This window comes from Notolepis coatsorum (genome assembly GCF_963971535.1).
Source record: "Notolepis coatsorum genome assembly, chromosome: 16".
In the NCBI taxonomy this organism is placed as follows: Eukaryota; Metazoa; Chordata; class Actinopteri; order Aulopiformes; family Paralepididae; genus Notolepis; species Notolepis coatsorum.
In genome coordinates this window covers 81,135,065-81,157,776 of record NC_140180.1, presented here as the reverse complement: position 1 = coordinate 81,157,776, position 22,712 = coordinate 81,135,065, and the positions used below count along the sequence as shown (strand labels likewise).

At 40.1% G+C, this 22,712-nt stretch overlaps 1 protein-coding gene across 1 annotated transcript in view; it reads right to left on the bottom strand.

The window, feature by feature from the left end:
- Window positions 1-22,005, bottom strand: part of faf2 (Fas associated factor family member 2) — a 59,133-nt gene extending 37,128 nt beyond the window's left edge. The window contains exons 1-2 of the mRNA XM_084332381.1: window positions 21,926-22,005; window positions 20,565-20,633 (exon numbers count right to left, since the gene is read on the bottom strand). Of these exons, the coding sequence (XP_084188507.1) occupies window positions 20,565-20,633; window positions 21,926-21,988 (132 nt within the window). The 5' untranslated portion in view covers window positions 21,989-22,005. The remainder of the gene's footprint in view (window positions 1-20,564; window positions 20,634-21,925) is intronic.
- Window positions 22,006-22,712: the final 707 nt, after the last annotated feature.

The window sequence follows — 22,712 nt, the reverse complement described above, 5'->3', positions numbered from 1 at the left end:
ACATCGAACCAACTAACACATCCAACTGCCTTTCAACTAAGACATCCAACCAACTAACACATCCAACTTTTCTTTAGTTTTTAATTATGAAGTTAGTGGTTGTTATTGGAATGATTGAAAATTGTATTACCAGATGCAGAATGGGTACAATACAGTACGGCTCAATACACACAATTGTTAAGGGGATGCAGACCTACTTTCTATAGAACTTCATTCTTAGATGCTTCTATAGAAAGTAGGTAAAACAAATTAAAACGTTTTCTTTGCCCTATAGGAAAAAAAGGTTTTCGCCCTATTTTTTATTTATTTTTTTAGCCTAAACTTAACGGTTCCCGGTCGCGGCGACGTGATGAAGTGACGTCATCAGTTTGTGCCTCTCTGTATCGAAAACTTAGTCCATTTCCGGGTTTTTTTTCGGCGTGGCATTATGACGTGTCCTTGAAACTACACGCTACTTTTTATTTTGTCTTGATAAACCAATAAATGAATGAACCAGGATAATTTCAATTCGATGCTAAATAAACTTTTACGCACGCGTAAAATGTGCCAGATATAATTTTACATGCGGTACATTTTTATCAATATCTTGGTCATTTTTTGAGCTAGAATGAAACGGAAACATTTGGGAGGAAGTGACGAAGGAGGCGGAAGTTTACTGCCAGAAAGGAACAGTAGAAGAAGTCTCCATGTGCGCAAAAAGTTTGTCTAAAAGATCATTTCTGTGGGACAACACCGTTTTTTCAGTAGTTGTAGTTTATAGTTAGTAGTTCGACTTGTATAGCAGTAGTAGTAGTTGTAGTAGTAGCAGTAATAGTAGTAGTACGACGTTGATGATCCATCGTTTGTTGGTGACGAAAGGTCCACTGATCATGACGACAATGAAAGGTAAAGACACTTATTTTGGACTTTGATTGCTTTTGTTTTTGTCAAACTTGTTGGGAAAGGCAAAGAAAGGCTTTCACATGATAAGTGCACATGATGAATGCACAAGTACATGATGAATGCACATGATAAGTGTACATGACAAGTGTACATGATAAGTGTACATGATGAATGTACATGACAAGTGTACATGCTAAGTGTACATGATAAATGTACATGATAAGTGTACATGATGAATGTACATGACAAGTGTAAATGCTAAGTGTACATGATAAATGTACATGATAAGTGTACATGATGAATGTACATGACAAGTGTAAATGCTAAGTGTACCAGCGTTTCCGTTAGCCGGTAATTACCGGTATTTGACCGGCAAAATCTGTTGAAGTCCGACATATTTAATCTCTCCGGTCATAGTGTCCGGTGAAAATAGTTCCCTCTGGGCACAGTTTGATTATTTGAATTGTATTTGGATGGGCTGGAGTTGGGTGGCCTATGCGATGAACGAAACAATCATTGCGTTTGTTGTCGTTGCTTCGCTCAGCGAGAGCTTGCTGCTGGATTTGCGGAAGGCATGCAGCTGCAGACCCACAGAACCCACCAGCTTTGCTGGCACAGTGCGGTCCCCAGACCTGGAAAGCTGCTCTGCGGGTCTGCAGCTGGATGCTTCTTGCAAACTAACTGCGGCCGGCTCGCGCTGATAACAGCTTTCATTGTTGGACCGGCTGCTTGGTGGAGCAACGATGAAACGAATGTAATGAATCGTTCGTCGCATGGGCTATTTAATTTTGGCCTGTTTTGGTACGGTTCGGGTGGTCAAGTTGTGCTTGGAGGGAGTTGTTTTCACCGGACATTATGACCAGCACCAAGTCGTTGGGAGGTGGAGATATACATCACGCAAACCCACGATAATGTTGCCGTCTCTCTCTGCAAAATTTCTCAGTTCTTCGCTTGATATAATTAATACAAATGTCCAATATAACGGAATTCGTTAGCTCATAAAAATGTGATTATAACAGACTGCTGTTTAGTGTCGGACCGACTGCCCACATACGCGGTCTATTTTATTTCAAGTCAGCAGCAGCACGGAGTATCGAGGGACTTATTTTATTTGGAATATATTAATGACTGTATACGCAAAAGTAGCCTAGTTTTAAGTAATAATATTATAAATATACATGCCTTGAGGATGACATTCTTTATATAGCCTGCCTATCAATTGTTTTAAAGCTCAATAAACTATGACCGGAATTAATCTCATTTGTCCGGTAGATTGAAATCTTGCAGGTCACAGAGACCGGCAACAATTTTTTTTAACGGAAACCCTGAAGTGTACATGATAAATGTACATGATAAGTGTACATGATGAATGTACATTACAAGTGTACATGATGAATGTAAATGACAAGTGTACATTATAAATGTACATGATGAATGTACATGACAAGTGTACATGATGAATGTAAATGACAAGTGTACATTATAAATGTACATGATAAGTGTACATGGTGAATGTACATAAGTGTACATGGTAAGTGTGCATCAAGAGATTCCTTGTTGAATGTTGAAAATAATGTGCTTTTTTGTTGTATGAGCAGTGTCTTATATGTACAATGTGTGTGCCATTTATGTGCAGACATGATGAGCAGCCTGCTCCAGTCCGACGCAGGACAACCCAGGCCAGGCCAAGACGTCCAGCCCAGGCAGGAGATCAGGCAGGAGATCAGACGCCCTGGAAGACCGACAGTGATCCTGATCCAGCCCCTCAGCCCCTCCGGTTCATGCCGTGCAGACCCCCAGGACCGCAGCTAGACCCCCATGCCACGTATACACAGGTAACACCTGTCAAAAGGCGTTACAGTTTGACAGGTGCAATTTTTTCTTTGGATACGCCTCAGGCATCCTGCACTCTATATGACTGCACTCTAGTCATATGTGTACTGTATATATGTATATTGAATATCCCACAATTTAATTATTTAGTAATTTTTTACTGTAAAACATTTTTTTTACTTTTTTTTGTAAAAAGAATTACATTTACTGACTTTTTGTAAAAAAAAAAAAAAAAAAAAAGCATGCTGGTGATCATTTCCAGTTGAGAATCAAAATTTCGTCTGTGTTTATTACCTGTGTATGGAGAAAATAATGCTTTGTAAATTGAATTCTGATCTGTTCTCTTTTGTTTATGTAAATATGCTACCTGAGGGTGCATTTCCACTGTTTTATATCCTTGATTTGATGTTTGCATTGGTTCATACTAAAAATAACACATTTTCTCAATCCGATTTTGTGTTGTACATTATGCAGTATACAGTATATACAGTATTATACAATATGAAAACTAACTGTCAGGTCATATATGTGAGGCTGTGCTGAAAAAAAAGATACCAAACATACCATGGTAAAACATTTTAAAATGGGAATTATACAATTTAAATCAAAATTAGCCAAAACATATGAAATATCCCAAGACCCAGAAGGGTTTTAATTAACCAGTTGGAAACCAGGCGTACAGTAATAAAATTAGCAATCAACCAATCAATCAATTCAATAGACCATGCTCACTTAAAACAGCGCAGCACTCAGCTGCTCCTCTCTCAGTCTGACTTTCCCCCGCTGTTGCAGACAGGTGTGTGTGTGTGTGTGTGTGTGTGTGTGTGTGTGTGTGTGTGTGTGTGTGTGTGTGTGTACGTGTGTGTGTGTGAATGTGTACGTGTGTGTGTGTGTGTGTGTGGGGGTGGGTGGAGACTAGAGCCAGCGTCGGACAGTGTGAGAGTGAGCGCTCAGCGCTGCAGTCAGAGGGAAAGAAAACGAAATTGAAAAAAAAAATTTAAAATGAATCAATCAATCAATCCGCGATTTTTCTTTTGTTACACAATGATTCATGACCCATAGATTACACAATCCAACATTGTGTAAGAGACTAAGACATTCGCCGTGACAGAATCGCTTGATATTTAGTCGTTATGACGCTATCAACATATCTGTCTATCACATTTGTTAAAGATTATTGTCCGCCATCTTGTGATCCGGCGGAGTGATGTGATTCGGTTGTGGGCGGGTCCTAGGACCAGCAGCGTGGAGTGTTCCCAATACATACGTGTAAATGGACTGTTTCAGCCAATCAGAATCGCGAAATTTGCATGCCGTTGTATAATTGGCAGAATTGACTGTCAATCAAAATTGTTCTGTTGCATTGCTTTGGTTGAGAGATAGTGCTCTCTTATTAAAACTAATAGACAAGTCTTGAGCAAGACAAGTTAGTCTGTTATGAAAGCCAGTGAGTATTGTATGACTCAGACTTCAGCAATAATCATGACTCATGAGCATTATAAAATAAAAACACACATGGCATGGTGGAATTAATACCATAAACATATTTCTTGATGTTTCCTTTTTTAAGAAAGTAAAGAGGCCTATGTTCATATCGGTGAGCACAATTTGTAACACAAAAAGAGAGACGTGTAGCCTATTTATTTATTTAATATTTTATTTATTCATTTTATTATTATTATTTTATTTGTTGCCATGCCTAAAATAATAGTCAAGCATAGGGCTAAAACATTTTCATAAATATAATTTTTTGTTATATGGTTATAATAAAAGCTTTTCTATACATTTGTCTGATTGATTGAAAACTTTATTAACAGATTGCAGAATGGGTACAGTACAGCTCAGTGGACTGGAGGATGAAGACCAGAAAAATACTTTCGGCTTTTTTACATAAGGGTCCTCCATTTTCAATTCATCAAAACATATAGAGACATACAAATACACAGTAGTTTCATAAAATTAAAAAATTAAATTAAATTAAAAAAATATATATTTTATCGGTATCGGCCGATTGTGTTAGTTGAACAATCGGTATCTGTGGCAAATTTTCATATCGGTGCATCCCTAGCCAACACATGAACGTTAACAAACGCTGCATGGTTCATCGCGGCTGGCTACATTAAAGGGGAACTATCTTATAAATGGCCTTTTTGAGTGTTTAGCATTGTTTCCTAGCTATGTGAACTTATATTAATATGATCTATGTCTCAAAATTCTCATATTGGCGCATTCTTCCAATTCTCCTCTCACAATATTCACCCTCACTGAACTGAGTCATCTGAAAATGTGCGCGATATGTGATGTCATAAAGACACCGCTGCATGTTAATGTTCAGGCGAAGACGACGCTGCGCAGTGGTTTAGGAGCCCAGGCTCAAAACAGCTCGAGATCTTGAGGTAGAAAAATGCTGTTTTTGAGGACTTGATTAGAAATACAAAACAATTTATAAAAAATATATATATATTACAGAGGTGTTCCATAGACTCACAGGAATTGTGTAAAAGTGCCCAAATAGTGAAAGAAATAGTAAAATAGTTCCCCTTTAAAGAGTACTTTTGGAAGAGGATTATAGCAGGGAAAGCAGGACAGATGTATGGGAGCAAATACCAACAGTAATTATTGCTACTATTCAGTAATAAACAACATAATACTCTAACATAACCATATGTGCCTAAAAGAACATACCCAAGTAAATGAAGAATTGCTACAAGGTCCATTTGCATGTTCTTGGTATCTCGGGACATCTATGGACCTCAGGGAATGTATTCCCATTTCCCAGTGTCAGATATATTGTGTCTGTTACTATGCTTGAGTAAATTGTAATGAACCAAAGTAAAATATAAATTATTATTCTGTTTTTTTTTTTTCATCTTTGACTGTGAATAGCACCATGCTAACAATGATCAAAAGCCACTGAGTCTGAGCTCATTCAGCACCTTCTTGAGATCAAGTGTACTAAAACTAGGGGTGCACCGATATATCGGTCGGGTATCGGTATCGGCCGATAAGTGCCTTGTTGACTGCTATCGGCCTATAAGCTCAAATGTGCCGATAGCAGTCGCCGATAAATAACCCATCAATTTGTGTAGCGTCAAAAGGCAAAAAAAAATAATTCACTTGCGACCTACCTGCACAACGCCCGCCGTCCCCCACACACACACACAAGCTACTGCATCAAAGTAACTACTTATGATTAACAAGGCATTCGTTTTGTGGCATTAACGTTATATAGTTAGTGTTACACGGACAATAACATCAGCATATTATTATTACCCATAGCAGCAAGGCATTACTCCGAGTCCGTTCATAGCTCAGTTCCATCCCGTTGCTCATTCCGTACCCAACTAGCCACTACTAGTTAGTTAGCACCATCCAGGCATCAACGTGAGCTCCCGGTACGGTAGCTAGTTAGTTAGCACCATCCAGGCATCAACGTGAGCTCCCGATACGGTAGCTAGTTAGTTAGCACCATCCAGGCATCAACGTGAGCTCCCGGTACGGTAGCTAGTTAGTTAATAACGTTATATAGTTAGTGTTACACGTTCAATATAACATCAGCATATTATTTACCCGAACACAGCAAGTAAGCAAGGCCAGTTCCATTCCGTTGCTCATTCCGTACCAAACTACCCATTCTGCAATCTGTTAATAAAGTTTTCAACCAGACAAATGTATAGAAAGGCTTTGTTTTATTATAACATTTGTTGCAGTAAAATCATTATGTCTCATTTGGTCATGCTGTGGAGCGCTGGTCGGCGGGCCGGGCAGCTAAGGTATTAGCTACGTTAAGTTTGTTGTGATGTGCTCTCGAGTGAGTCGCAAGCAGATCAATGGCGGCATGCCCGAAAGTAGAAAATGAATAAACGCTTGCCGATTGGTGGTAAGAACAGCAGGAGGTGGGTGCTAGCGGTGTGGCGTAATTGGCCGAATCGACTGTCAATCAAAATGGTTCCATTGCATTGGTTGAAAGCTCTGGTTGAGAGAATAGTATCCCGCTGCAGGCCGCCAGAATGGTTCCATTGCATTGGTTGAAAGCTCTGGTTGAGAAAATAGTATCCCTCTGCAGGCCGCCAGACGATACTGGGAGAGAGATAGTGATACCATAAACATATTTCTTGATGTTTCCTTTTTTAAGTAAGTAAAGAGGCCTACAAATGCAAACATACACATACAAATATACAGTAGTTTCATAAAAAAAAATTTTTTTTAAATTTAAAAAAAAATATTTTTTTTTACAAATACTTATATACAAATATACAAATATCGGTATCGGTATCGGCCGATAGTGTTAGTTGAACAATCGGTATCGGTATCGGTGGCCAATTTTCATATCGGTGCATCCCTAACTAAAACTCTAAGCAAATGAACAAAGGGCAGGTGACTTCGTTTTTTTTTGTAGATACAGTGCTGAATTTTGCCATCCGGACACATGCAATTTGAAATATAGATTATCAGGCCTATAAATGACCTTACTATGGCCAGGTCATACATCTATGGATCAGGCTAAATCTCCTCTTTCCAATGGCAGAGTAAAATCTGGATTTAGTACCATCAGACGCCCATTACAGGGCAGCAAAGACTGAATGAAATCTACTTTAAGTACAGTTACTTTTGTTTATTACATGGCGTTTTAACATTTGCCGAAATGCTTGATTGTGATTGGTCAATAGCCCCCGACAGCGGTGAATTATTTTTCCATAACCACCGGTGATTATTGTTTTTCGCAGCTGGAGCAATCAAGCCCACTGACACTGTTTCAGTGCGATCAGACACACCTGCCGGCGATACATTTTTGACCAGATTTTTTTTCTCTAAACGTTCACAGAAAGGTAGATAATAACAATATGCGTTGTATTTTATGGCAATAACGTTCAGGTTTGTTCGATCTGTGAGATATAATCACGATTTTCGCATTAATGTTTTTTTTTTTTTCATGTCAAGCGGCTGTAGCTTTGACTGGGGCTGGTGTGAGCTGGTTAGAGTAAGCCCTGGGTCTCCTCTTTCTTAGGACTAAAACAATGTCATGAGTAGGGATGCTCGATATTGGCTTTTTTACCGATACCGATATACCGATATTGTCCAACTCTTAATTTCCGATACCGATATCAACCGATATCACATCTTAATGCCGATAATATCGGTAGGCTGATAATATCGGACATCATTTCTATAGAAATGTAAAAAAAAAATAAAAAATACAGATATTTTCCGATATCACATTTTAATGCCGATATCGGCTGATAATATTGGTAGACCGATAATATCGGACATCCCTAGTCATGAGTGATTCTTCTTCCCGTGTTCAAATCGTCCATTTTCCGGTACAATGTGCAGAGATTTTTATAAGCTCATATTCAGCTAATAACACTTAAAATCATTGGTAAATAAACGTAGTGCTGGAAATATACACTTTGACTGTTTGATACAGACTGTATTGATCTATTTATGACGTAAAACAAAACTTGTACCGGAACGATCGGGCTTAAGAGGTTAATACCCAATGAGGGTGACTGGAATGGAAGCTAAAAATCATGATGTAGGTTCAAAGTTGTCCCTATTTTATTTAGGCCATTCACTCTATTAATATATATTTGTTTTCAGGGATATGGATTGAAGACCATTTTGAATACCTTTATTTAGGCTATTTTATCAAGTTAACGATGTACTGACTAGGCTACAACAACTGGGTCAAGAAAGGGCCAGGAGAAGGCACGCATGCACAAATGCTGTTTAAAAACAATGTGGTACTGATTTTGAGCCTGCATGCACCAAAGCGGTACACCAAAGAAGAGGGACGGTGAGACCTTTCAAAACATTCAGTTTCCACTAAATGTTGTAAGGTTGATGGCTCATAGCCTCTGTTCCCCCAGTTTGATATGTTGCCTTTTAGAAGCTATAGGGTGCCATGGGCTACAAAGATAGCCTATAAATATAAGAGGTTGTTTATTCCAAGTGCAATAAGCCTTGTAAATTGCATATGAATTATTGATCTGTACAGTGTGTATGCTTTTAAATGTTTCTTAAATGCTTTTTGTTTCATGTTCACTGTGGCCAAAGACAAATTGCTAGGGGTGGGAATCACCAGAGGCCTCACGATACTATCACGATACTTGAGTCACGATACGATAGTATTGCGATACTAAATATATTGCAATATGCTGAGTATTGCGATATTAATATTGCGATATATTGCGATTTATTACCTTTTTTCAACTGCAAAGTAAAACTTTGTCAACATGTTTTATCTAATAAAATAAAGTTCAGTCTGTTCATCTCACTTCAATAATTTGTATTGCAGAACATGGTTTTTTCTCAAGCAGACAGATGTAAACACTGTAATCTGTGTTGCATGTACCTGACAAACTTAACTGTTTGTATTAGTCATATTCCAACTTAACTGAATGCACATGTGTGCGTGTGGACTACTGTACTATTACAGGTATTGAAATGAACAACTCCTTATACAAAAAAACAAAAAAATTTATTTTTTTATAAATGATTAAATATCGATACTTGGCATCCCTGTATCGATACAGTATCGCCACGCAAAGTATCGCGATACTACTACGTATCAATATTTCCCCCCACCCCTACAAATTGCCACCATGGTGGGTAACAGAGTTGTATAAGAAACAAAGCAGTTTCCACAATAAAATGTTTTCCCAGGGAGCAAATGTGCTGCTAAACAGAGATAAAGGGATATTTAGGAGTATTGTTTTGTCTTCCTTTTTCAAACTTGTGTAACAGACATGTAACTTTCTCTTTTCTAGGTTATATTTGTACGATTGATATTGCATCACTGTAGACCCTAACTGGTATACCCAACCTCTACTATGCTCAACCACATGGTACAGTATGAGCAGTGTTTCCCCTGAAAAAAATTCAGCAGCAGTGCTGTTCCTCTAGGGGGGTCTGGGGGTTAGTTAGCACCATCCAGGTATCAACGTGAGCTCCCGGAACGGTAGCTAGTTAGTTAGCACCATCCAGGTATCAACGTGCGCTCCCGGGACCGTAGCTAGTTAGTTAGCACCATCCAGGTATCAACGTGAGCTCCAGGAACAGTAGCTAGTTAGTTAACACCATCCAGGTATCAACGTTAGCTCCCGGGACGGTAGCTAGTTAGTTAGCACCATCCAGGTATCAACGTGAGCTCCAGGAACGGTAGCTAGTTAGTTAACACCATCCAGGTAGGGGTGGACGGTATAAACGGTATACGGTATAAACGGTATTAATTTGCTCTACGGTATGGATTTTGACTATACCGTGTAACCGGTAGAGCAGCTCTAAAATAGCAATGACGTCATGTAACCACAGCGCGACTATTTCAATCGCATTTGCCCCTAAAAATAGATAGAATTAGTCATAGATAATAGATATGTGCAAACTGGAAAAAGTTATTTAGGAGTCAACACGCAATTGTCATTTCATAGTAAACACATATCACCGAGGCGCACAGCAAGTTTCAATTTCAGTTCCTGGCATTTTTAACCAGAGGAGAAAGGTAAGAGATGTCCCTATCGTTTTTCTTATATGAATTATTCTACGTTAATAAAACATACCTGGTGATCAACTACAGTTTGCTGTAAACATTATGATATGCGTGTAGTGTTATGATAACGACGGCTGCAGCGGGAGGACGGCTGCAGCAGTGGATTTGCGAATAGCATGCAGCGCTTTCAGGTCTGGTCACAGGCCCGCTCAACAGCGCCCCCCCACCCAACGGCTGAAAGCTGTGACCAGACCTGAAAGCGCCGCTGGCTCTGCGGCTCTGCAGCTACATATGCTTCTAGCCAAATACAGCATCCAGCCCTGCTGTTTGCAATGGGAGCAGCACGGACTCGGGACTTATTTTATTTGGAATATAATGACTTTATACGCAAAAGTAGCCTAGTTTTAAGTTAAAATATAAATCTACATGCCTTGAGGATGTCATTCTTTATATAGCCTGCCTATCAGGCAAAAAAAATTATTCTAACGGAAACACTGATACCGTGATATATACCGTTACCGTCTATGCTTCAAATTATACCGTGATATACATTTTAGACCATACCGTCCACCCCTACATCCAGGTATCAACGTTAGCTCCCGGGACGGTAGCTAGTTACCCCGCACCATCCAGGTATCAACGTGAGCTCCTGTAACGGTAGCCAGTTACCCCCACACCATCCAGGTACTACTATAACGTTAGCCATATCACGATACACGATATATATCGCGATATTTTGACATTTCCTCTAAAGCACTTAAAAATGCTTGATTTAACCCTTTGATGCATACAGTCACGCCAATATGATGATTATAATAAGTCCCTGCAAAATATGTTTCCATTATTAAACCATGAAGATGCTTTAAAAAATAATTAAATGAAAATGTACAAAGAGTAGTCTACTGACACACTAATAAAAAAAGATTTACATCTAAGACAATTTATATAAAAACAGAGATTGGGTGCCTAAGACTTTTGCACAGTACTGTGTTTTCTATCCACTTTAGCCAAACACACACACACATATATTAGGGATGCACCGATATGAAAATTTGCCACCGATACCGATTGTTCAACTAACACAATCGGCCGATACCGATTCCGATATTTGTGGCAACAATTTTTTTTTTTAATAAAAAAAAAGAAAAAAAAATTGTAATATATAATATATATTTTTTTTATGAAACTACTGTATATTTGTGTTACAAATTGTGCTCACCGATATGAACATAGGCCTCTTTACTTACAAAAAGGAAACATCAAGAAATAGCACTATCTCTCTCCCAGTAAGTTCTGCAGGGCTGCACCTAGATACTAGTTCTCCCAGCATGGTCTACCTGCTGGGCTGCAGCTAGAAACTATTGTCTCAACCAATGAAATTTTGATTGACAGTCGATTCTGCCAATTACGTCACACACCGCTTGCACCCGCCTCTGCTGTTACGACCAATCGGCAAGCGGTATACATTTTTTACTTCGGCTTTTGTCCACCATTGATTTTGAGTTGACGAGGTTTTCTACAACAACAACAACACGGCTGACGTTTAGCTTTTAGCTCCGCAGGATGACTTAAATAAGGCATAATGATTTTACTGCAACTAATGTTATAATAAAACAAAGCCTTTCTATACATGTGTCTGATTGAAAACGTTATTAACAGATTGCAGAATGGGTAAAACTCAGGGCTCTGTGAGCAACGGAAGGAACTGAGCTAGTATGAACGCTTGCTACGTTCGGGTAAATAATATGCTGATGTTATTGAACGTGTAACACTAACTATATAACGTTAATGCCACAAAACGAATGCCTTGTTAATCATAAGTAGTAACTTTGATGCAGTAGCTTGTGTGTGTGTGTGTGTGGGGGGGACTGGGGACAGCGTTGTGCAGGTCGCAAGTGAACTTTTTTGCGTCTTGACGCTACACAAATTGATGGATATTTATCGGCTACTGCCATCGGCACATTCGAGCTTATCGGCCGATTTCAGTCAACAAGGCACTTATCGGCCGATACCGATACCCGACCGATACATCGGTGCACCCCTAATATATGTATATATATATATTACACACTACTGTGAGAAAATAATAATCACACACAAAGCCTTACAAAGGGATAATGGCTTATAGCAGACTTAATGATTTTAGAATATTTCAGATAATGAAATGTTTATATCATCAACTAGTATTTATACTGTAACGTTTGGCCACTAAAAAAAAAGAGAGGAGAGAGAGAGAGAGAGAGAGAGAGAGAGAGAGAACTTGGTTATTTCACACACGCAGCTGTTTACACAGTGCTCCGTGTATCTCTCTCTCTCTGTCTGAGAGAGAGAGAGCGTAGGGCTGGGCGATATAACGATAACGATAAATATCGCGATATATTTTAATAATCGATATCGAATATCGAAATAAATAAAATCGAAAAACCGTTTTTTTTTTTTTTTACCTGCAACAGGGCAGTTTTAAAACCAGAGACAGTGGACAGACTTGTCTTTCTTGCCTGCAACTTAAAGTAATGGCTTTGCTTGTCCAAATGACAATACTGACCAAATTCAGATTTCTTTTTCTCTTGTCCATTTATTTTGTTTGCTTTCTAATTTAAAATACATTTTGAAACCGTCTGTACACAGTAGGCTATGTGTGCTAGCAGAACTAGACTCCAGTCACGAGTCACAGTGCACATGTGTGGTGGTTTGTCCACCAAAAAAGCGCCAAAAGATCGAAAATAAACTAGCAGAGCCAGAACTGTTCAACTCCTCTGGAGCCACAGCCAGCAGAGAAGCCGGTTTACTTTAGCTTTTAAACAAGCTGCAGCCTGAGAACTGGAGTGTGAGGGGATGTAACACTAAAGATGGCGGCAATGACAAAGAATTGCTGCAAAATAAACATACATCTGTTGTTAAAACATTTTTTTTTTTTTTTTAATACTTATAACAATTCGATAATTATCGATATCGAGAAATAAAATAAAATTATCATATCGTTATCGCGATATGATTTTTTTCCATATCGCCCAGCCCTAAGAGAGCGCGTTTGCGTTTTGAGCGTATAAGCTGCCGTAGGCGATGATGTCACACTCGAATGTAAACACAGGAAGTTGAACACACGGCGATTGAAACTGGATGCAAGATACGAATAACTAATAAATATGAAGTTATCTTTAAACCTCTGTTGTCAAGCGTCGTCACTATAACGCACCCCCTTTTCCCACGAATGGAACTAGTGTCGTGGAGTCCGCTTTGCTTAGCCTATTATGGTTTAACTTAGCAGCTAACGTTAGCCCATTGCATGTCATTGAAGGTCCGCGCTGGTCTGTGTAATGAAATTACAATTGCATGTAATTTAAGGTCCGCGCTGGTCTGTCTATAATGAAATGAGAGGAACGCTCTGCACTAAAGCAAGTCTCATATCAGCCACGACAACATATACTCGATGTTCACGATATAGTAATTTACTACATCTCACGTAGAACAAGCCGCGATACATCGACCAAACTTGATATGCATGACATTGGTGGGCTCTAGGTCAACTCCTGAAAAGGGGGTCAATGTCAGACTTTGCAATCAAAAGTTAGGGGGCTAATAACCCTTGCCATAATTTCAGTGCGCCCCCTAACTTTTGATTGCAAGGTCTGACATTAACCCCCTTTTCAGGAGTTGACCTAGAACCCACCAAGGTCATGCATATCAAGTTTGGTCAATGTCAGACCTTGCAATACACTGTAAGGCACTGTAAGGCTACTGTCCTGCCTCACTTCCAGTGATGAAGCTAAGCTATGCTAACGGAGCGTCTATTCCCAAAGCTAAAATGCACGCACAGAGACAAAAAAGGTATGTATCTTCTTGTCTAACTCCAGGGAAGATGTTAAATAAGCTAATTTCCCAAAATGTTGGAGTTCCCCTTTAAGGGCTAGAAATTGCCTGGGTTTTGGTGATATGCTCCCGAAATGCTCCCGTTGTTTGGCTACTTCTATGTGCAGTGAAAACTACTCGAATGCTTTATAACCTAGTCATTGATTTAGTTCAGGGTAATCTAAGATTAGCCGCAGAGCTAACGCTACTTAACGTGAGCTAACGCTAGTTATTCAAGCTCGGTAGCTCACAGAGAGAGATAAACAGCTGACAGCGGATAGTACAGGACGGTACAAATACAATAAAAAGGCGGGTGGGGGTAGGGCTGGGCGATATGACGATATTATATAAATATCGGGTACAGTTCATTAACGATACACTTTAACGTATCGTGGATATCGTGATGTTTTGACCAAGAGGATTGTGTCGCGTCAATCTGGTCCACACGTTCAAACTTTTGAACAACACCGCCCCCACACACACACACTACTGCATCAAAGTTACTACTTATGATTAACAAAGGCATTCGTTTTGTGGCATTGACGTTATATAGTTACACGTTCAATAACATCAGCGTATTTACCCGAACATAGCAACGTCCGAGGACGACATAGATAGCAAGCATTACTCGTTCATATCTCAGCCCGTGCTGAGTTGTGCCCATTCTGCTGTCTGTTAATAAAGTTTTCAATTAGACAGATGTATGGAAAGGCTTTTATTATCACATTCGTTGCAGTAAAACCATTGTCTCGTTTAGTCATGCTGCGGTGCGCTGGTAATCTAACTCGTCGGCCGCGGCGAGCTAACGTTGTTGCTGTTGTTGAGCTCTCGTCAAAATCACATTCTGGAAAGTAAAAAACGAATAGCGCTTGCCGATTGGTGCTAAGAACAGCAGGGCGGGACGTTATTGGCAGACTCGACTGTCAATCAAAATTATTCTGTTGCCGGCTGAATGATTGAATGAATGAGAACTTTATTAACAGATTGCAGAATGGGTAATACAGTACAGCTCAATACAACAACAGTGGACTGGAGGATGAAGACCAGAAAAAGACTTTCGGCTTTTTTACATAAGGGTCCTCCATTTTCAATTCATCAAAACATTTAGAGACATACAAATATACAGTAGTTTCATAAAAATGCTAAAATGTTATTGATTGATTGATTGATTTAAAACTGTATTAACATATTGCAGAATGGGTACAGTACAGTCAATACATACAATTGTTAAGGGGATCCAGACCAGAGAAAGACTTTTGTCTTGTTTACATCAGGGTCCCCCATTTTCAATTAATCATATTTCATATCTAAATCATATAATATCTCATTGCTAAATATATGCAATATATAATCTAATAATCCAATAATCTAAATCTAATATATAATATAAAAATACTAAATGCATGGGTATTTTATTTTGTCTTTAATGTTAGCTTGCAAACTCAAATACTATCTTGGTAAGCCTCATAATGAATTGTTTGGGAAAAAAAGAAAAACATTGTGATGTGTATCGCCGAAAGGTCAGAAAATATCGTGATATCATATTTAGGCCATATCGCCCAGCCCTAGGTGGGGGCTGTTGTGTAAACCTTGTAGTCGTTAGTTCACATATAATAAGAGACGGATTATTTGCTTGCTCCACAACAACACTGCTCTCGTCACAACGCTTTACGGTATTTTCACAGCACTGTCGCAACATTACCGTAAAACGTGAACACCGTTGTGACCCACTCGCTCCACTAGAGCGGTCACGCCCTCTGCTGGCGCGTGTGTGCACTACACTCAAAACTCTGTTTCACTGTTATAGAAACTGTATTTCTAAATACCCCGGTATACCTTAATACCGTCATACCGCCCAAGCCTATAGCTTATGCTAACGTAACGTTAATTTCGGACTTTAACACGACGTGGTCATAAAGGAATGGCGAGGAATGCAAAGCATGTTATATGCATTTGACCCGTTGTGGAATAAAACAGCAGGGATTTGTTTTGAGTCGCATCCGTGCTCTGTTTCAATGTCCGCGTTCCAGACGCTACTGCTGTGTGCTGTAGAGCGGATATGAGTCACGACACAGGATTTTCAAAATAAGAGTATCGAAACGAACTGAGCGTTGCTAGCTGTCGGAGCCATAGATATTATAGCTGGAGCTGCGCTTGGGCAGAAATGAGACCCACGACAGGATTTTAAAAATAAGAGTATCTATATGAACCGAATGCCTATCGCACCAGTGCTACTGAAGTAAATCCATTCATCGCACAGACGGATGTTGCTGTAGCACGTGCGATATATATCTCGCACTGTACAGCCCTGCTCTGCTGGCGCGTGCTGTGCACTACAATCAACTCAGTGTCAGTGTAATAGCAGTCTGTGACATCACGGTATTGAGAATCATACCGGCGGGATCTCGAAATACCCTGGTATACCGTCCAAGCCTACCCCCGAGCATTTCCCCGTTATCGATCGCCATCTGGTAGATCGATATGTCCATTGGCTGATGATAAATCCCTTATTGCATAGTGAAATCCAAAATGTATTCCAAGCTACAGGCTGCACATCCAGAATCCAGCTAACTGAAAACTCCATTGAAAGTAGGGCTGGGCGATATGACCAAAAACGTTATCGCGATAAAATTATAAAATTATTTTCATATAATTCGATATCGATAATTATCGTCGATATAATGTCTGTCAAGTTTAATTAACTTCTTATGCTGCTGCGAATGTCTCGAGTCGAGTTGATGTCGTCATCAGTCCGCGCACGTTAGCAGTTAGCCGACAAGCGGAATATCTCATGACAATGTAATAAATATGACACTAAAATACTCTCTTCCGCCACAATATATTGAAACGACGTCCACTGTATACCCACACTACTATAAACGTGGCCTCAGAATTCACGCCACACACATACTCGCCACGTAAATATATAAAACATCGCTGTGCAAGCTAGTTATCCGAGCCAGCCGGTTGCTTCTAAGCGGTGTATTCCATGACAATGTGCTAAATATGACACTAAAATACTCTCTTCCGCCACAATACATTGCAACGACGTCCACTGTATACCCACACTACTATAAACGTGGCCTCAGAATTCACGCCACACACATACTCGGCACATAAATATATAAAACATCGCCGTGCAAGCTAATTAGCCTAGCAAGCCTTGTTGTTGAGTGAGTCCTACCTCCTTCCGGGTCTACTTCGCTCTCTGCCATCTCCTTCACTGATTGGTTGTTAGCTGTTGTTAGCTGTTGTGCGTAAACACGTCATCACGTAACGTTGGTTGTTGTTAGTGAGTGTGCTGAGCCGAGGCTGAACGGAGCCAAGCTTGGAAAATCGATATATCAAAACTTTGCGACCACGTTTCATGTTTATTTCGAGGAAATAATTTATCGCGATAGTTATCGTTATCGTTTTATCGCCCAGCCCTAATTGAAAGTCAAAAAAAATAATGCACCGTTCAGCCACAGGGCACACTGCATTATCGCGACAGCACCCCTAAGAGGATCTGGCCGGTAATGCACTTTGGCGAATTCAAAGAGTAGGGTACATCTGCAGTGCAGCTCGGCGACCTTGAATAAGTTATTAAAATGGAATAAAAGCCAAAACAACTTGGCACGGATATATCCGTCCTTCTGTCCTTTAAGCATGGATTCGAAAGCCGGATATATCCGTGCTTGGGCGGGATTGTGTTAAGCACCCCAGCCCAAATGAAATGATAAAAAAAAAAAAAAATTTAATAGTCTAGTTCATAGCAGCGGCGGTCCTAAACCCAGATTCGGCTCAAACAAGGGACTAAACACGTTTCACAATTATGCCACATCAATGTGGAACGCCCTACCCAAAGCTGTAAAGGACTTTCAAAAACACTCAAACACCTACGGGAGACTGCAATTCAAAACTGGCCCCTGCAAATGTCCTAACCCAACCCCCTCCAATGTACAGTAAATGACCAAGTATGGCTTTGTCAATATTCTAATGTACAGTGTACAGTGTGCTGTACTGTACCCATTCTGCAATCTGTTAATAAAGTTTTCAATCAATCAATCAATATAGGTATATAGTTACATTTGTGACATATACGATATGCAAATATACAGTACTGTTACCCATAAATCTTAACATAAAACATAAATATGATGGGGAGGAGACTGTACATTAGGAGGAGAGAATCCCCTCTTTATCATCAATGTACATAGATACACACTACTGCACTATGAACTGCCAGCCAGCTAGCTGGCTACCTAGCCCCTTTTGTGACTGATGCACCGAGTGGATTCACTCGGTGCATCACAGTCACGAAAGTGGCTACTGGCTACCTACCCGAATCCACAACAGCCACCTGTACAAAATACAGTCTGAGCCAATCACATCGATTTGTACAGTTAGTTAGCTCCACTCCATTGCGAATTAAAAGGTAGTCAGTATTAGCTAGCTACAGTTGCTAACGTTAGCTAGCTAGCTAGCCAACAGCTGCAAAAACGAATGCGCATTCGATGATCCTTGATGAATTGAAAATGGGGGACCCTGATGTAAACAAGACGAAAGTCTCTCTCTGGTCTGCATCCCCTTAACAATTGTATGTATTGAGCTGTACTGTACCAATTCTGCAATCTGTTAATAAAGTTTTCAATCAATCAATCAGCCGTTGACACGAGCGCCTATCAGTAGCTAGCCAGCTACATAACGTTAGACAACGCCTTGTGCATTAAGTGAATAGTTTACTGGGTAATTTTGTTAAGTGATGTTGAAAGAGGAGCTGCACTCTTGCTCTCTTCAGAGCGAATGAGAGATGTGACTACACGGGTCTGGGAGGGGGAGGGGCATGGGCATGGGCAATGCAAGCACTGGGAGCAGTGTGTGTGAACGTGTGTGTGCGTCAACAACTTGCTGTAGGTCAGGATGAGAGAAGACAGCGAGGCTTGAAGGCTAATCTTAACCAATCTAAAATCAGCATTAAATGTAAGAACGTCAAGCTCATGTTTGATTGGTTATAATGGTCACTGTCAACTCACAAGGCACATACTGAGTGACAAACTAGCTAATGGACAGAGAGGGGGGGGGGGGGGGGGGGTCGCAGGAGAAAAATTATTTGCACTCGCACGAATGCTCCCAATTATATTTTGAGGTTGCACCGATACAATTTCGGTCGCAATTTCTAGTCCTGCATTATTTTACATGATATAGTTATATGGGTTATATGCAGGTGTATAAGTAGGTATATAGAAGAAGGATTATATTTATAAGCATGTATATTCAAACAGATATATATATATATATATATATATATATATATGAGGCAAACCAGTCATGTATATAATATATTATACGAATACGTACTGTACCGCCTCAATGTGGTCCTCCGGTACAGTACGCACTGTGCACCGAACGATTGCAATGGTGCGGAACCTTTTTTTGCGTAACTTAAATCCCCCCGTCCCAAATATAACGTGCAAAACTAACCGGATGTTGTTTGTTCATCCCACGCAACTACACTGAGCGATAGCTGTAATTCGGCATAGCATATTAGCCTTAGTATGGCAAGTGCAAAACTAACTGACCAGCCAGAGCTAGAAGATGCTCCCACAACATTCAAGTCTCCCGTTTGGGATAATTTCGGATTCCCAGTTAACGACAGTAATGGACAAAGACTGGTGGATCGCACTAAAGCTACGTGCCGGCTAGCCCCTTTCGTGACTGATGCAAGCCTTGCATCACAGTCACGAAAGGGGCTACGTGCCGGCATTGTTCAACTTTATTGCAAACTTTATCACGCATTTGAAACGGCATCACCCGAATGTGAATATCACTGGTACAAGGAAGAAACAGACCCTAGTCCAAACCCAGCTCCCCGTGGCAATCAAGCAGCATCTCGCTATTAATTCAGACCGGGCCAAAGCAATAACAAACGCCATAGGTGTTTTTATAGCAGCAGATCTGCGACCATACTCCGTTGTCGAGAACACAGGGTTTAAGCAGATTTACTGTACCGAAAATCATACAGAACCATGACTTCAAAACCGAGGTACGTACCGAACCGTGGATTTTGTGTACCGTTACACCCCTATAATATATTCAGTCATGTATCAGATTGTATAGTTCCGTTTGAGATAAAGAAAAAATAGGGAAACAAGTGAGGACATTTCTGTTTGAGGAAATGCTGCATACAAACAGTGCTGGAATTATATTTTTTATTTTACCTTTATTTTACCAGGTAGTCACTTGAGATCAAAGATCTCTTTTCAAGCAAGATCGGGCCAAAATGGCAGCAAAAACAAAAACAAACAAAACAAACAAAAATACAAAAAACACAGACAGACATAAAAATATATATATATAGACTGAATATAATTTGTATCAGTGACTTCATGCGTCTTTACATGTTACATGGTTGCATGTTTTCTGACCTATGGTCTAGTCTCCCAACATCATACTACACGGTTGAGCAGGCAGCTATGTAGAACTATGCACAGGCCCCTAGGAGCTTGGATAATTAATTCAATGCTCTCACCTCTATGTTCCAATTATGTTGCTCTAATGTGCGACGACATTGGTCCATGGACTCCAAACCAGTCAGGTCCTGTCAGAAAGAATCACGTCAACAAATCAGACAGTAGGCCTAACTCCGACCTAGAGCATTAAAAACAAGTTTATTATTAGTGAGCATGTTAAATCTAGCCTCTTGTGGGCTGACAAGATAGATTGCATTGGTATGTTCTTTAGGGTTCAAGGTTAAAGGATTTTTATGTTGAGTAATCCTTTATAAAAAAAAATTATAAAATAAATGTAAAATAATATATAATAAAGAATACATCCAGAGATTTTAGAAAGGTGCTGAAATGTTGCCTTTCCTCCCAAAGAATGATTGATTAATGAAAGTATAATTTAAAAAAAAATGTGTGGGTCCAAAATGAATGTTGTTGTTTACATGTATCCCATCCCCACTTCCCATTTCCCCACGGGGAATGCACCCGATTGGATAAATGAGATGATGTTGCTCTAGTGCGACATCTAGCGGCTGAATGTTATCTATAGCAGCTTTAACATTAGGTTAGGTGACAGCTATTGTGTTTTGTTATTTTAATTCAGTTAAAAAACGATTGATGCTAAATATGAACCATTTCAGCAGCTGCAAGATATAAAACCCAGTAATAGCTTTAAATGACCAGTCCACTGTGACATAGTCAACATAATAAGGTCCAGTTATCTCAATCCTAACCCCGACCGTAACGTTACACGTGAAGTAGTTCATTAAAATACCATCACTTTAGCCAAGTTGGATAGCCAACTAACTAACGTTAACTCAACTAATCTGTGATTCGCCAACGGTTCGTTAACTTAGTGCGGTGGGGCACGGATGGGAGGCTAACAGTTATATTGTAGTCAACACACATAGGTCACACAAATTAGAAAACGAAAGTCATTGCTAACAATTACACGGCATCACGTTAACGTTGGCGATCTGGAGTTAGCTACCAGCATAGCTCGCGTTAGCGATTCTGTCCGCGATTCCTATTAAATGTTCCATAGCAAGCCAACACGTTTGGGGTTAGCAAACTCATTTTGTTATCAAACTTTAGGTGACTATTGATCAGCAAGTTATAGAGCACCTAGTATCTAACGTACCCGTTCATTAGCTGGCTTAGCTAACGTTAGCTTAGCTAGCTAGCCCGGCTAACTTCAGGTTAGCTAGACTGTGACAGCGCGAGCTAACGACGTTCAGGACTAAAGCTATCGAAGTTGACTCCGCAAAAAAGGCGTTTCAACACCCTCGTCTTCGGTTATAAACAATGGGTTTTGCATCCACGGTGACCAGGTGACGCGTGGGGAATCACATAGAAGCGTGTTTGTGCCGAATGGAGGCTGTCTAACCTGAAATTGAAGGAGTTTTTCCGTCTGCGCCTGAGATAATTCTTGCTCCTCTGGCGCCGCCATCTTACCTCGCCAATCACCCAGCGAGGCGCGCGCCGACGTAAATGTTCTCCGCTGGTGCGTGTCGTCAACTCGCTGCTGCTGTCGCGAGCGTTCGCTACCGCCGCCTATCTGTCGGAGGGAGAATAATATCCAGCTAGCTAGCTAAATAGTGACTGGCACAGTCATTGACAATAGCAAATATGATTGACTGGTCAATAACATTCTTATTCTTGGAAAATGTTATGTACACAAGTCAAAGTATATGAAGGTGGGACCTAGGTTCAGTGTATTTCATAGAGAGTTTCTTTTAAATATAAAACCCCTTAAAGTCATGAAAAATAAAAATGCAATGGAGCCTTTAGCAGAATAGAAGAATATGATATTACAAACATGGGAACTCTATAACCCCTGCCCCCATCTCTCTGAGTGGTTGTCTCGTAGTGTTGACCAAGGTGGCGGATGTCTCGGGGTGATGGCCAAGATTGCAGTGACTATAGAAGTATGGGCAGTGGGCACCTGTTAGACGGGTGTAACTGGGTTTACTAAATTCTCAAAATGTGTAAAAAAAAAAAAAAAAAAAAAATGAATTTGTTGAGGTCCTAGTCTGGGGGAGGGGAGGGGGGTCTGGCCTAGAGGTTTTCTTTTTGTTTATATTGATTTTTTTATTTTTATTTCAGGGGGGGGGGGGTATTTTGTGTCTATTTTTCTGTAACTCGGGGAGGGGGGAGGGGGCAGTTGGCAGCAT